The 15,158-nt window shown below is 38.3% G+C and overlaps 1 protein-coding gene and 1 long non-coding RNA gene across 5 annotated transcripts; both read left to right on the top strand.

Moving 5' to 3' along the window:
• Nucleotides 1-3,815: 3,815 nt before the first annotated feature.
• On the top strand, nt 3,816-4,890 carry LOC121051555. The gene is made up of 3 exons (XR_005806089.1): nt 3,816-3,874; nt 4,448-4,545; nt 4,676-4,890. It is a non-coding gene; the product is annotated as an uncharacterized LOC121051555 (long non-coding RNA).
• A 6,718-nt stretch (nt 4,891-11,608) lies between these two features.
• Nucleotides 11,609-14,903, top strand: LOC112190588. Of its 4 annotated transcripts, none has more exons than XM_040514113.1 (8): nt 11,609-11,911; nt 12,015-12,629; nt 12,770-13,075; nt 13,217-13,487; nt 13,619-13,767; nt 13,882-13,989; nt 14,102-14,171; nt 14,545-14,903. In XM_040514113.1, the coding sequence occupies exons 1-4, from the start codon at nt 11,837-11,839 to the stop codon at nt 13,484-13,486; spliced, it is 1,266 nt and encodes a 421-aa protein (XP_040370047.1). In that variant the 5' UTR covers nt 11,609-11,836; the 3' UTR covers nt 13,487; nt 13,619-13,767; nt 13,882-13,989; nt 14,102-14,171; nt 14,545-14,903. The 4 variants fall into 4 exon arrangements, with proteins under 4 accessions (XP_040370047.1, XP_024185802.1, XP_040370046.1 ...); XM_024330034.2 differs by having other exon boundaries at nt 13,616-13,767; XM_040514112.1 differs by having other exon boundaries at nt 13,576-13,767.
• Nucleotides 14,904-15,158: the final 255 nt, after the last annotated feature.

The following is a 15,158-nucleotide window of genomic DNA, read 5'->3' as shown; positions in this document are numbered from 1 at the left end:
ACCAACAACATCAATTAGAGATATCAAGTACTAGCAAAATCATTCAGATGATCAAACAATAAGGTGTAGGCATTCTTATCCAAAAAAACAATGATATGGTGAATGTGAAAAGAAGCTCCTCAAATACTTGTCAAAAAAAAAGTAAAGAAAGTTTCAAAGAGAAAGATCATGTGTGTTTACAACCAGAGAAGGAAAAGGAGAAAAATTTAAGTGGTAAATCCCTGGAAATGCCAAACAAACACTTTCAGAGAGAAACAGACCATCTTCATAATAGGAGGGGAAATTGTTCACACAACAGGATGTATTATTTAGCAAACTTTTTCATCTACAATTATAGACATATAGAGAAAGAAACAGATAAACAATATATGAGAACCTAGGAAAAAAAAACAAAAAGGTTTTCTTTACGAACCCTGGGATATAGATTTAAGGATACCAAGTCAATCAGAAATGCAGTGAGCAAGATCACATACTTATCTCTAAAATGTATAGAAACATTTTTGAATGTGACCTTACCTGGAATACAAGGGCCTTAATCAAATCAACTTTGAATGTTTATTCCTATATCAGAGACAAGGAGCTATAAGATAATCTTATGCAGATTAGCCAGCACTACAACAACTAACCATTTAATAATATATTTTTTCATAGCTCATACATATCAATGTGTCAAAGTATAGATTACACACTCTCCATTGAAACTTCTTTTGTTCCTTTCTTTACTTGCATAACATCACTCCAAACAGAATCCAAGATCATTCTGAACTTGCTTAATGAAGTTTCCATCATTCCAATATGATGTTCAAATTCCTCACTGATCTGACCTGCACAGGCAGATAAAAAGAATTGGTTGCCACTAAAAATCAGGCTTACACATACAAGAGCAAGAATTTTATGGGTAAGTTATTATTACCCCCTCGAAAATTCAACTAAACAACTTTATTCTTTGTCAAATACATTACTAGAAGATTATTTTTCCTTTCTTTTTTCCTTAGCGGAGAATCCACTGGCAGCCATCCTGTAACTGTAAACCAGAGCCTCCTTGGCAGCCTTTTCACTGTATGTATATTTCAAAATCAATATTAAGCAAATTGATTTCACAGAGAGAGAGAGAGAGAGATTTACAGCAGACCTGCCAAGGACGAAGGTTAGAGTTCGGATGTGATAGCTCAGGCTCCTCATCATTTTGCTGCGGTTCTCAGTGTAGACGATGTGGATAGCCGATCCAGAAGAAGAAGCACAAGAGCCGGAAAAAGGGTCAATATTGGAAAACTAGAGAAACTCTAGAAATCGAGGAACTGAATGTCGAAGAATAAAGGGTTACCGTGTATGATGATCGCTGCAAGCCTATGTCCACTTCGGCCAAGTAGGTGAGATGAGAAACCCCAATTTAGTTTGGAGCCAAACGCAAAACCAGAATTTCTTATCGATTCACCTCATATCTGAAAGAAACCCAATTCAGTTTGGGAGATATGAGAGAGGTATTCACCCAGATAGCTGGATGATTGGATTAGTTTGAACAAGGATTAAGAGAAGAAAGGGGAGAGAGATGAGAGAGGAAGGGATTGGTGATAGTGTCAGGGTTTGGGTCTGGCGTTTGTTTTGTGAAGCGTGAATTTATTAGTAAGAGGTCGATTGGGTGGGAGATTAGAATTTAGCCAAAATAAAGTTGGTGGGATCTCAAAATTTGTGTGGCACTTATTTATGGCACACTCCAAAAGAATGCCGTAAATGTAAAGCAACATTTACTGCACGCATTAAAAGCATGCCGTGAAAGACCAATTACGGAAGTCTTTTACTGTGTGTTTTGGCACATATTAAAAGCATGCCATGAAAGACCAACAAGGGAAGTCTTTTACGGCGTGCATATATTAAACGCATGCCGTGAAAGACCAACTTAGAGAAGTCTTTTAAGGTGCCCATTCAAAGCACGCCGTAAATGACTAATGATTATCAATTACGGAGCGCATAATATGCACGCCGTAAATTTTAGGCAGTAAAATCCCAGATTTCTTATAGTGGTGGTGTGACAGGAGCTAGCAGAACAGCGTGCATTTGGGACAGAGGCTGAGAGATCATAGATGTGGATGGTGTAGGTGATATGGTCTGATGAAGTGGAGTTGACATTGCAAGAGGCTGAGTCAAGTTAGCTTGCATAGTGGAAAACGTTGCAATAGTATTAGTGGAGATGGATGAATTGTTCTTAGCAATCCTGGCAGTAAATGGCAAAATACTCTGAGACTCCAATTCAATGTCAACCTCAGCAGCCTTAAGCAAAGTTTTAAGTGTGGCTAGAGAAGCACTGCAATATTGAGCTCTGATTACAGTTTTGATGGCAGCAAATTCTACTGGTAACCCTCTAAGAACAGTGACTACAACATCCTCATCATCAACAGTCACACCTACAGTTTCAAGAGCATCTCTGGCAACTTTAATCTTGTCAAGAAAAACTTCAATATCATCATGTCCTTTTTTCAAATTTTGAAGGTTAGACTTGAGCTGCAGGATGTTTTGCTTGTTTGATGCAGCAAACTTCTCTCTCAGGTTTTCCCAAAGCTGTTTAGCAGATTTGCTTCCCACAGCACATGTCATTTCCACAGGGCTCAAAGTTTGCCTGATCATGTTAATGATACTTTGATCTTGAGTCTTCCAGTTGATGTAGACAAGTGATACAGAACTAGTTACTCTATCAGTGGCAAGAACAAACTGCGGAGGACACACAAATGTTCCATCCACATGTCCAAATAGATTCTTCCCTCTAAGAAAGGGTTCCATTCGAAATATCCAGGTAGGATAGTTTGTCTCATCAAGTAGTATATTAGGCAAGTACACAGTAGTATGTGAGTGAGTATGAGTAGAGCAAGAGGAGCTAGAAGCAGCTGAGTGGGAAGCAGCCATGGTTCAGGTACTGATGTGATTCATAAGAATGAAGAAAGAGGTTGAGCTAGATGTTTACACAGAGCAAGTACTTAATATCTTCATAGTGACTAAGGATCAGCAAAATAATCTTCACAGATTCAGCTAGTACCAAATTTTCTCAGAGTTAGGGTATCAACCTATCAAAAAATTCGGCACTCCACAAAAAGAATTCTTCAATCTCTTCACAGTATCTAAAGAATTAACATAATCATCTTCACAGAGTCAACAATCACTATGTCAAAAAATGCTTCATACCATACCCCTCAGACGACAGAAGACGTTTTTTCTGTTGTCTGATTTTTTTGAACATCTTCAGACAATAGATTTAACTATTTATGTCGTCTAAATGGTATCAAAATCAACACCAATTCAACTTTTTCAAGTTTGTTATAATTTAGAAAATTCAGACAACAGATTCTGTTGTCTGAGTAAATGGAGAAATTATTTCTCCTTATCTGGACAAAAAATATTTTTTGGCTGAACTAAAACTTAAATGACCTAGACCCCGAGTTTTCTAAACACTTGGTTAAAAAAACAGAAGCCTCTTTCCTTCTTCTCGAGCTAGACCCCAATTAAGCAACAGATCGGAGCGACCAACCCAGATCAGAGCGACCACAAATAGTGAACAGATCGGAGCGACCAACCCAGATCAGAGCTAGACCCCAAATAGTCAACAGATCAGAGCGACCAACCCAGATCAGAGTGATCTCCGCTCCCAGATGACCAACAGATCGGTACCATGCGAGAATGAAGGAGAGAACTGCCGCGAACAATAGAGCCCGGACGAGCGTGTCGCTGAGCTGATCCATCAGGAGCTTCAGGATTCACTGATCCTCGTGCTTCTCCAGTTCATTCCATTCGTACACTGCCCGGCGCTTCTTGACTTCCTCCTCCGACAGCCCCGAGTCGCGGCTGACCTTGAACTCGTCCTCGCATTCCTGAAGAAACTGAACCTGTAAGTCTCTCATCAATATTCCATGCTAATTGAGATAGTTAACTGAGAAGTACATGATGGGGCGGCATTGTTGTGTTGCCAATTAATATATGTTTTGTCTTGAGTTTAGTGTTATTGGAAGTAAAGGATGGGGTGGGGATCTTTTGTAAATCTTATTTTTGATGCCAGCTATCCATGATTTTAATGGCTATATCTACCTACTCGTTTGGTACCTATGCGAAAGTGATATCTATAAGAAGTTCTTCATGTATTTCAGACACATGACATGATAATACTGCACTTTATAATTTGGAAAAGAAAAGAAATTTTGTGGACAAGTTTGTCTTTAACGTGCTGGCCTCAGTGGGGGTTTACATAAAATGAAATTTCTATCTTAATATGATATTCATATTGTTAAAGGTGGTTAAACAAAAGTACACATCTTATTTTACTTCAACAGTCTCCATAAGAACTTATTGGACCTCTTCATGAGGTTTCCAGTTATTTCATTACAGTGCCATGTGTTATTGAAGACTTGTTGTAAGATTTAATTTTTTTATCACAAATTGTGACTTGTGTCCTTGTATAGCGCAGATATTGGATGAGGCTGCGGTGCAAAATATATTTTTGAAGTCCCTAGACAACTATATAAAGTGGTGTAACTACTTGTGCATTCAGCCAGTTTGGAGCAAGTATGGACTTCTAGATCTGATTTCATATCCTTTCTTACTTCACTCTTCCGATGATAAATTGATATTTTCTTGTTTATTAAATGATGGTGATTGATGATAGTGACTAATGGAATCAATCAATTTTGTGCAGTTTGCAGTCAGTTAGCAAGGAGAAAAAGCTACTGTTTGATTCCATGTACTATTTGATCTGGGGTGAAGCAGCCAATGTTAGATTTCTTCCAGAATGGTTGTGCTACATATTTCATCATGTAAGTGAACCTTTTATTGAATAACTGGAATTGATCGTTAGTTTTTGTTTACTTCTCTCTCGTAACATCCTTCTGCATGGTTCACCCAATTTAGTTTTAATTGGTGAAGTGCATGAATCAGTATGATGCTATAAATACAAAGCACATGAATTTCAATAAAGTGTCACTATGTTTTCTGGTGAATTTGCAGCAACTGCGATGAAATGAAACAATGAAAAAATAATCATTCCATTTGTTGTGTCATTGTGGAATTTACTTACCTTTGATTTTGAAGTGATATGGAATCTCTATAGATTTTCATAAGACTGGCGTTGAATCTAAAACACTTGTCTATCCTTTTGATATTAAATGCTTCTCCAAATACCTCCTTTTCTGTTTGGTTGTTTGTTTTTAGTCCAAATTAAGGTGTCTATTCTTATTCTTATTCTTATCAACTATTCTGATAAAAAAGCACTTTCAGCACTTTCTAGTTGGCTCTCCCTTTCATACGCATATCCAAATAGAAATATATCTTTCCCTTAAGCTATTCTGTTACATCCATCATTTTTTTTCCTGTTCTATTTGTGCAATCTGAACTTGTTCTATACTACATACTGCTGATCATGTTTTTTTTTTTTTTGGCTGTTGGTGCTATGTAGTGAAAGCTTGGAGTTAGGCTCATTAGGCAAGCATTGGAAGCAGATAATTGGCTTAGCTCTGACTTAAACAAATTGAGGTAAGCATTTATAATCATCACATAGTTCGTTCTTCATTTTATTTTTGTGAACTTTCTGTTCTAGAAGAACATGAATTATTGGAATTTTATAGTTCTGGTTACAATATTTCATTTTGTGTTATAGAATTGAATGATTTTCATGGAGTGAACTATTTTCTACTAGAGTTAGGCTTTATTGGAATTTTCTGTTATATTGATGCTCATGTTTGTCATGGAGTAGCTACATTCGAATGTTAAATTAAGCTCTGCTGTATGTTTATGAATTAATGTTGCTTCATGTTTTTGTGTGTGTATATATATGTGTGCTGAAGTTGTTTAATAGTGATATGTACGTTTTTAAGCTTTCTGATCCTAGGTGATAATATAGTTCCTTATTGTATAGTGTGTTTATATATAAGATGGATAAATCATGGATGCATGCTGATAGAAGATCATTGAAGTTTAAGATAGGACTTGAAGACTTTCTTAAGTTCGCTTTGGCAAATGCAAGCGACATATCAAAAATATGCTGTCCTTGTTTGAAGTGTTGTAACAATGATGAATTTTCTATTGGAGTGATCAAGGACCATATATACTTTAATGGTATTGATGTTAGATATCAGCAATGGAAATGGCATGGAGAACCTTCTGCCATGAATGCGGATATATTAGGTGAATCAGAAACAGTAGATATGGGTGCTGATTTTGGGATAGGGGATGAAGATGATGAGATTTCGAGTGACTCAAATGAGTTTCTTAGGTTTGTAGAGGATGGAGATAAGCCTTTGTATCCGGGTTGTACTAAGACTACAAAGTTAAACGGTTTGATACAAACCTTCAATTTGAAGGCAAAACACGGAATGACGGACTCTTGTTATTCTGACATGCTAATAATGATTGGCATGTTGGTGCCTGAAGGGAATGAGGTACCTGGGTCTATATATGAGGCTAAGAAAACACTTGCTACATTGGGCATGGCCTATGAAAGGATTAATATGCTTGTCCAAATGACTGCATCCTTTATAGAGGGCAGCATGCAGAAGCAACAAGTTGTCCAACCTATGGTGAATCACGTTGGAAACTGGGCAGAGACAATACTAATAAGGAAGGGGTGCCTGGGAAGGTCAAACGGATGTTCCTATCGACCAAGACAACTAAGCATTTGACTTGGCATGCCAATGATAGGAAAACAGATGGAATGATAAGGCATCCAGTAGATTCCCTGACTTGGAAGTTAGTTGACACAAAGTGGCCAGAATTTGGTAGTGAACCGAGGAACCTTAGGCTAGCCCTTTCCTCAGATGGGTTTAATCCCCACAGTTCATTAAGTAGCCGGTACTCTTGCTGGCCTGTTATTCTTGTTACATATAACCTTCCTCCTTGGCTATGCATGAAGAGGAAGCACATGATGTTAACATTGTTAATATCTGGACCCAAACAGTCGGGAAATGATATTGACGTTTATTTGCAGCCTTTGATAGATGATTTGAAACTACTGTGGGATGGGGTTGAAGTGTATGATGCCCTTAGAGGAGAGTCCTTCAAACTGAAGGCAGTCTTATTTTGGACTATTAACGACTTTCCCGCATATGGGAACCTCTCGGGCAGCATTACCAAAGGCTACAATGCTTGTCCAGTTTGTGTTGATGAAACCCGACCATACAGGTTGAAGCATAGTAACAAAATGACATTCATGAGACATCGCAGATTTTTGCCAAGACATCATCCATATCGAAGGCAAGCTGTAGCTTTTGACGATACCATAGAGGAAGATGTCGCTCCTTCACCATTAAGTGGAGAGGAGATGTTGTCAAGAGTTGAAGGTCTGAACATACCATTTGGGAAAAAAAAAACCTTCTACCCCTTATAAGGGTGTTGAAGCGAAAAACAGACCTTGTTGGAAAAAAAAAAATTAGTTTTCTTTGAACTTGATTACTGGAAACATCTTCTAGTGAGACACATTCTCTATGTGATGCACATTAAGAAGAATTGCTGCGATACTATTCTTGGTACCCTATTGAACATTCCCGGGAAGACCAAGGATGGAGCTACTTCTCGTTTGGACATGGTTGATATGGGCATCAAAACTGATTTGAAGCCTACACCTGGTCTGAAAAGGGCCAAGTTGCCTTTGGCGAGTTGGAACTTGCTGATAGATGAGAAGAAAATATTATGCTCTTCCTTTTTCAACATGATGGTTCCTGTGCGCTTCTGCTCAAACATAAGGAATCTGGTTTCAATGGAAGATTTGAGACTCGTTGGTCTTAAATCACATGATTGCCACACGATTATGCAGATTCTTCTCCCTGTGGCATTACAATCAGTTTTAGAAAAGCCGGTTAGGTATGCTATTATTCGGTTATGCCTATTATTCAAGGCAATTTGTAGTAAGGTGATAGATGTTTCAAAACTTCAACAGATGCAAGCTGACCTTATTGATACAGTTTGTTTGCTTGAAAAGTTCTTCCCACCTTCGTTTTTCTATGTAATGATTCATTTAACAGTCCATCTTGTTAGAGAAGTAGAGTTATGTGGTCCGGTGTTTCTTCGATGGATGTACCCGTTTGAGAGGTACATGAAAGTGTTCAGAGAGTATGTGAGAAGTCACCATTTTCCTGAGGGGTGTATTGCTGAGAATTACATTGTTGAAGAGGCTATAGAGTTTTGCTCAGAACGTATGCTTCGTGAAGATGATACCACTGTGGGAATTCCATCAAGAAGCTTATCTGGATTGTGTAATGGATCCAAGCCTTTATCAGGAGCAACCATGCTGACCGCTTCTGCAAAGGAGTTACGACTTGCACACCTGTGTGTATTGCGGAACACTGAAGATGCCATGCCATACTTCAAGTACGTATTACTTTATGCAATGCTACTGTTTTTCCTTTGTAATATCAATACCTGTAATATATATTCATTTGAGTTATATTGTTGATCAGTTTTCTTTTCCATGTACTTAGGGAGCATATGGAACTGTTGGAGTTAACTTTCCCTAAGTTCAAGAAAAACGAGAGGTGGTTGAGGGAAAAACAGAATGCGACATTTGGAGATTTGTTAAAGGAAAGGGTAAGTTCATATGGGTTATGCTTATTCATATGTTGATTTTGAATGTTCTGAGTTTAATTATTTGATGAGTGCACTTTATTAATGTATAATTCAATTAGCAGGTTGCAAATGCGATGCGTGTTCCCGACAATGATGTTTCAGAAACAATAAGATGGATGGTTGGCGTCCCAAGGCATGAAGTACCAACCTTTAGTGGATACCATGTCAGTGGAGTTGATTTCAACACCAAAGCCCGGGACAATGTCAAATCTGTTCAGAACAGTGGTGCTTTTTTACTTGCCGATGCAATGCAAGTTGCAAGTACAAAGGATCGAAAGCCCAGAACTGATGATATGGACTTCTACGGTGTAATTAAAACAATATGGGAGGTTGACTATTACAAATTTAGGGTACCATTGTTTAAATGCGATTGGGTAGAGAGTTCTAGGGGCATCAAAGTAGACAATCTTGGGTTTACTTTGGTGAAACTGAATAGGATAGGGCATTTAAATGATCCGTTTGTTTTAGCTACGCATGTGAAACAAGTTTTTTATATTGAAGACCCCCTCAATGCTGAATGGTCAGTAGTGGTGAGGTGCCCAGATAAAGACTACGAAGGGGCTAATGATGAGTGTGAAGACCCTGAAGTGGAATTCCATCCATTTATTCCGACAATGCCATCAGTTGAAACCTTTGATGATGTAGTTGGTCATCAACCTAGCATTCATATGCGAGATGGTGATGAAGGAATATGGGTTGACAATTAAAGTTTGCCCCGTGACTGATGGAGTAGCATAGTGTTTAGGATTTTGATGCTTATGTATGCATATTAGTATAGGCTGTATTTCCATTTGTAGCTTTTAGCTGTTGTACTTTAATCTGTTAGTTGATGGAATATATGCTGATTCAAGTTGTTACTTGATTACCTAAGTGTTTGATTTTCACTAATATGTCATTTTAATTGTAAGTGATGCATCCTATATATGTCATGTTGCCTATCATGTGGCTAACAGATTATGTGCTTGTGTGTTTTAGATCATGGGGCCATCTAATAGAGCAGCAGCCGCCGCTAAAGCGATAACTTTGAGGATGAAAACTGTGCAAATGAAAAGAACTAGCTCTAAGGATGCAGGGCCGTCAACCACACCTAAGGCTTTGTCTCCAAATAAGAGGGTTGTGTCTGCCAAGAAGAAGGAGGTGTCCCCGAAGAAGAAGGTTGTCGAAACTAAGAAGAAGACTAGATCCCCGAAGAAGAAGACAAAGGCTGTATCAAAGAAATCTGTATCAAAAACCAAGTCTGGAAATAGTTCTAAGTCTAATAAGACAAAGGATGGTGATGATGAGGAAGATCTCGATGCAACTGGTGGTTTGAAGCTGCTAAGGCAAGGGATGGTGACAATGAATCACATTACAAGGCGACTCATCAGAGGGAGAAAGCTAACCATACAGATTAATGATAAGGGGGAACCTTATGGTAAGGCAGCAAAAGAAATGCAGTCTTACATTGGGGTCTTAGCACGTACAAAGATCCTGATTGTCATTGGTGATTGGAGAGAGGTGGACCCTGATGAAAAACAGAAAATCTGGGAATCTATTCAGGTATTTAAACTAAATCTTATAACATATTGCAATCCTTATCGCTTTCAGTCACACTTGTTTCCGATGTAAACTAATCTTCTTTTTCTTATACGTAGGATGCATATGTGATCCCTAAAGAATATAAGAAGCTAGTGATTACCTCTGCTGTGAATAAATGGAGGGAATTCAAGAGCAAATTGACCAACAAGTACATTATCCCTTATATGGATACCCCTGAATTGCTTGAAAATCCACCGGATGATTATCGATGTGTTAAGAAGGCTGATTGGGATATCTTTGTCGCTGACAGGATTTCTGAAAAATTTCAGGTTTGTTAGCTGTTGGAAACTTAGTTCATATGTTGGTTTCATTTTTCATTTGTTGGTTTCATTTTAGCAGTGGTTTGTATAAGTTCAATGCAATGTAGAGCCTAAATATGCTTTGGTTTGTAAGAACTGCATGATGCACAAATAGAAAAAAGAAAGGAAAATCGGTACCCTCATTGTATGGCACGTAAAGGATATGCCAACTTAGAAGCCGAACTGGTTAGTTTTTGGATGATACTTATTGAACTTTGTGAATAGAGCTTGTGGTTACCAATTCTAATATATTTTTCATTTTTTATTAGGGCTGGGCAGGTTAAACCGAAGTACCGAACCCGTCCCGAACCCGTACCGAAAATAGGCGGGACGGGTCGGTATCAAAAATATGAAAATCACAATTCAGCCCGGCCCGTACCGAACCGAATTAAAACTAGACGGGATCGGTATTAGTGTTTTAAATACCGAACAGGCCCGGCCCGTACCGATTTATATATATATATATATATATTTTATTTATTTATATATTATATACATATATGTGTCCAATATCGTCTTCCTTTTCTTCTTTTATGGGAGTATGGGACCATCAGACCACACATGCCTCCCACTTTCGCAACTCTCTCTCTCTTGTCATAAACAAACTCTCTCTCTCTCTCTGTTTGTCACTTTGTCATCAGAGAAAAAAAACTCTCTCTCTCTCTCTCTCTGTTTATCCTCTCCCTCCCTATCTGTTCACTGTCCTCTCTCTCGTTCTCATCCTTTATTCAGCCTCTATTTCGATTTATATCGGCACTCTAGACATCACCACCTCACCATCTTCGGTCGACACAGGTAGCACAACCATCATCGCACCACCCACAAGAAACGTTGCCCAGATCTGTCCCCATCAATCTTGATAATCTTTTTAAGTTCTGGGTTTGTCAAATTGTGCATGTTCAATGAGGAAAATAGAATTTGCAGAATTTGCAGGGTGGATTAAAGTTTTGTGTTTGTTTATGGGTTTAGGTTTGAATCTTTTTTAAACTCCCTCTCTCTGTTGCACTGAATTTTATTAATTTGTGTTTTTGTTTTGAGGCAAAACAAAGAAAGAAAAGGAATGCTTTTCATTGCAGGATGACAAAACCCAGAACTCCCGAAGTGCAGTCTGCAACTTCTTTTTTTTTTTTTTTTTTTTTTTTTTTCCGGGTCAGTCCCGTAATGGGCCCGAGCCCGGCCCGAAACCGATCGCGTTCGGTACTATCGGTATCAAATCTCAAAAAGCCCCTTACGGTCCCGTCCCGTCCCGATTTATAATTCCGGGCCCGGGATCGGGTTTACCCCAAATCTGGCCCGTCCCGGCCCGTGCCCAGCCCTATTTTTTATAGTCCGAGTCAATCCCCTTAGAGAAACTGGATCGTGCGACAATGTGGGTGAAGGCACGGCAAGATAAGAATGGCTACTTCAAAGAACCTGAGGTGGAGAAGACGGCAGAAAAAATTGTAAGTCTTTATCTGAAACTTCACTAGCTATATACACACATATATTTGTCCTTCATATGTGAATTACTTAATAAGTGAGCTTATATACATATATTTGTACCAGGAAAGGTTAAAGAAAAAGGAGTCTGACGGAGAGCTTACAACAGATGGTTCAGATGATGTGCTCACCTTAGCATTGGGGAACCCAGAGCATCCTGGGAGGGTACGAGGCGTTGGTGGTTTCACCAAACCAGCTTCATACTTTAACCTCCCAAAAAGCAGAAAGAAAAGTGTGGAAGAGACTGTGAGGAAGAGTGTGAAGTTGATTTTGGAGGAGGAGAAGGAAAGTATACTCGCTAAGGAAAGAGTTGCATGGGAACAAGAGAGAGATAGACAAGTTGCTGAGGAAAGAGCATATTGGACAGCCAAGATTGCGAGGTTGGAAGCAAAAATTGATGGGAAGGAGGTGCCACTAGAGTTATCAAAACAATTGACGCCACTTAATGAACATGGTTCAGGCGAAGGGAGCTGTTCCCGACCAGCTGAGAAGATTATGATTGACATTGTGGAGGGTGAGGCCAAAACAGTGAAGAAGAAGTTGGTTTTAGCTGACGAGAAGATATTTGTTCAAGAGGACCAGCAAGTGGCTACAGATCAACCAAAGCAGAAACTGACTTCTATAATTGAAGAGGAGGTTAGAGTCCACATATCTTCGAAAAATTCTTTCAATAATGACAATGTAAGCACCTTTCTTGCTTTAATTTATCTCTGTTCTACTTAACTTCATTTTTCTTTGACTGTCTTTATCAGAAACTACAATAACATCGCTAAATGTGGAATTAATATAGTGAATGATTAACTGCTCATTGTTTGACATAGGAGCTGGTTGATGGGAACGACTGTGGACTGGCATTAGATAGGGTGGAGAATATTGTTGCATATGGTACCGTCATTCAAGTTAATATTGAGGAAGGCAATCAGAAGATCCATGGGGTTCCATTGGGAGAGGACAATGTGCACGTCTCAGTCGTTGGAACCATTGTGCATGATGCCTTGCTACCGTTTCCAATGAAGGATGCTGACATAGTCACTGTCGGAGACGCCATTGGGACTTGTGTTGCTTGGCCAAGAAAGCTGGTTGTTACCCCTGCACCAGAGGCACCCCCTAAACCCATTGAGCAGAAAGTAACTCATTCTTAATTCATTTATAGTCCATCTTCTTTTATTTATTGATGTTCAATTAATATGCAAATCTGTTTCATATATATCGTATATGTTAATATTGGAAAGGGTTGATAACATGTAGTCTTATCGTTACAAAATTAGAAAACAAAGCGTGCTAATCCGAAGAAGAGAAGCAAAGATTCATTTGATGATGACAATGAAGACCTGGAAAACTTGTTGACGAATCTGCCATTACCAGTAAAGGACTTGTGTATGTGGGCCAAGACTGGATTGATGGATGGCGCCACAATCCACACAACATTTGGTGGGGAAATTTTCGGTCATTCTAGGAAAGCCGTCATCTTTAGAAGGGATATCTATAACATGGCTAACATGCTGGAAGTATCTGGAGGAGCATTGTTTTTTACATGAGGTATAGATCAGTTTTCTATTACCTTATTCTTATCTTCAGTAATTGACTATACTGCTTAATCTTCATAATCAGAAGCCTTTTTTTTTAGCCCTTTAATATTGCAATATTATTTTTATGGAGTCCTGAAGAAGTCTAAGATGCTTGATATGGTTGGCTTTATCGACCCTGCACACACCGGTATAATTGGGTGTGGAAATCCCACTGAACGGGCACGGTCTATGTCAAATCGGTACCTGTTAGGGAAACCGGGGCAGATATTTTTGGTTCCATATAACTCAGGGTATGTAATCAGGATTACTACAATGTTAGGCATGTTATATTGCTTGTTGATAGCTTCTATGTATAGATTTAATGGACTTAATCCTTTCTGAAAATTTTACATCTTTTTCTATAGCGCTCATGGGATGTTGTCGGTGGTGAACCCGGATGAAGAAGTCATGCATTTCATGGATCTGCTAAAAATGCGACTTTGTGCTGGTGAATGGAAAGCTATTGTCGACAAGTGAGTCTGCTTCCCAATTATTATTTTTACCATATTGATCAGTTGATGTTGTTTCTTCATGTACTGAACTTGTTGCTTACTAATTTTAATTTTTGTGATCATCATTTTCAAGCTCCATTAAAATCTTCAATGCCCAAAAGGGTAGGAAAGGAAGGAAAATAATCCAACAGAAGAATCTTGTTGTAAGTTGGTTGGAATTTTTGTAGTCTCCATTAAGTCGTACTTCCTCATATGGTATGATATATTTCCCGATGGTTAATACTAGTTTATTATTTTGAGGGTATTCCAGAGCAAACTGATTCTAAGACTTGTGGTTATTTCGTCTTGCGTTGTATGAAAGAAATTGTAGAGGACAAGAACTTGGAGTTTGCTAAGAATGATCAACTGCATAACTTGCTGAGATGAATTAGTATTTCATCATAAGTACTTCCATATAATGGACTTGCTGCATTTGCTTCTCAAATTTAATGAACTTTATTATGTCAAAATCTGAAATACACCTATAATATGAAATCTGATTGCATCATAATAACTTGCTGCATTTGCTTGTTTCAGTGGGAAGGGAAATCAAATCTTGCTTACACACAGAAGGATATTGATGTGGTTCGAGCTGAATGGGCAAATCATGTTATGATGTTCTAACTTTGGTTCTGTTTAAGGTAGATGAGTAGCACTAGGAACTGCTTTTGTGCATTTATATATAACTGATGGAAAGTGTTGATGAACCTATATTATGCATGCAGTTTCTCTGCCTAGCTACTCTTTCTTTACCTTATAGGCTTTTGACTTAGTGCAATATTAGGTAAATGATCGAGATAAGATGGTTTTTTGGTTCTCAATCTCAATCATTATGTAACTGTTGGCTAGGTTTAGAGTTGGAACTATGAATTGTATTTTGGATAATGTTGATGCAATGAAACGTAGGCATCATTTTGATTGCTGATTTTAGTCCAATTTTATGGTTTAGATGATTGTAAATGAATGATGTTGAAATGGTTGAAAGGCAACAGATATATATGCAGGTTTCACAATTTATGTTGTATCAATAAAATAGAAACAACATAAACAAATGATCATCTGTTGTTTCTACCAAGTTCAAACAACATAAAAGTAGAGTTCAAAGAGCTCTCAGACAACAGAAGTAGGTGGTTGATATGTTGTTTCTATCT

The sequence above is a fragment of the Rosa chinensis genome, chromosome 2 (genome assembly GCF_002994745.2).
Source record: "Rosa chinensis cultivar Old Blush chromosome 2, RchiOBHm-V2, whole genome shotgun sequence".
NCBI classification, from domain to species: domain Eukaryota; kingdom Viridiplantae; phylum Streptophyta; class Magnoliopsida; order Rosales; family Rosaceae; genus Rosa; species Rosa chinensis.
The sequence above is the reverse complement of the archived record's forward strand: the minus strand, read 5'-3'. Positions and strand labels throughout refer to the sequence as shown.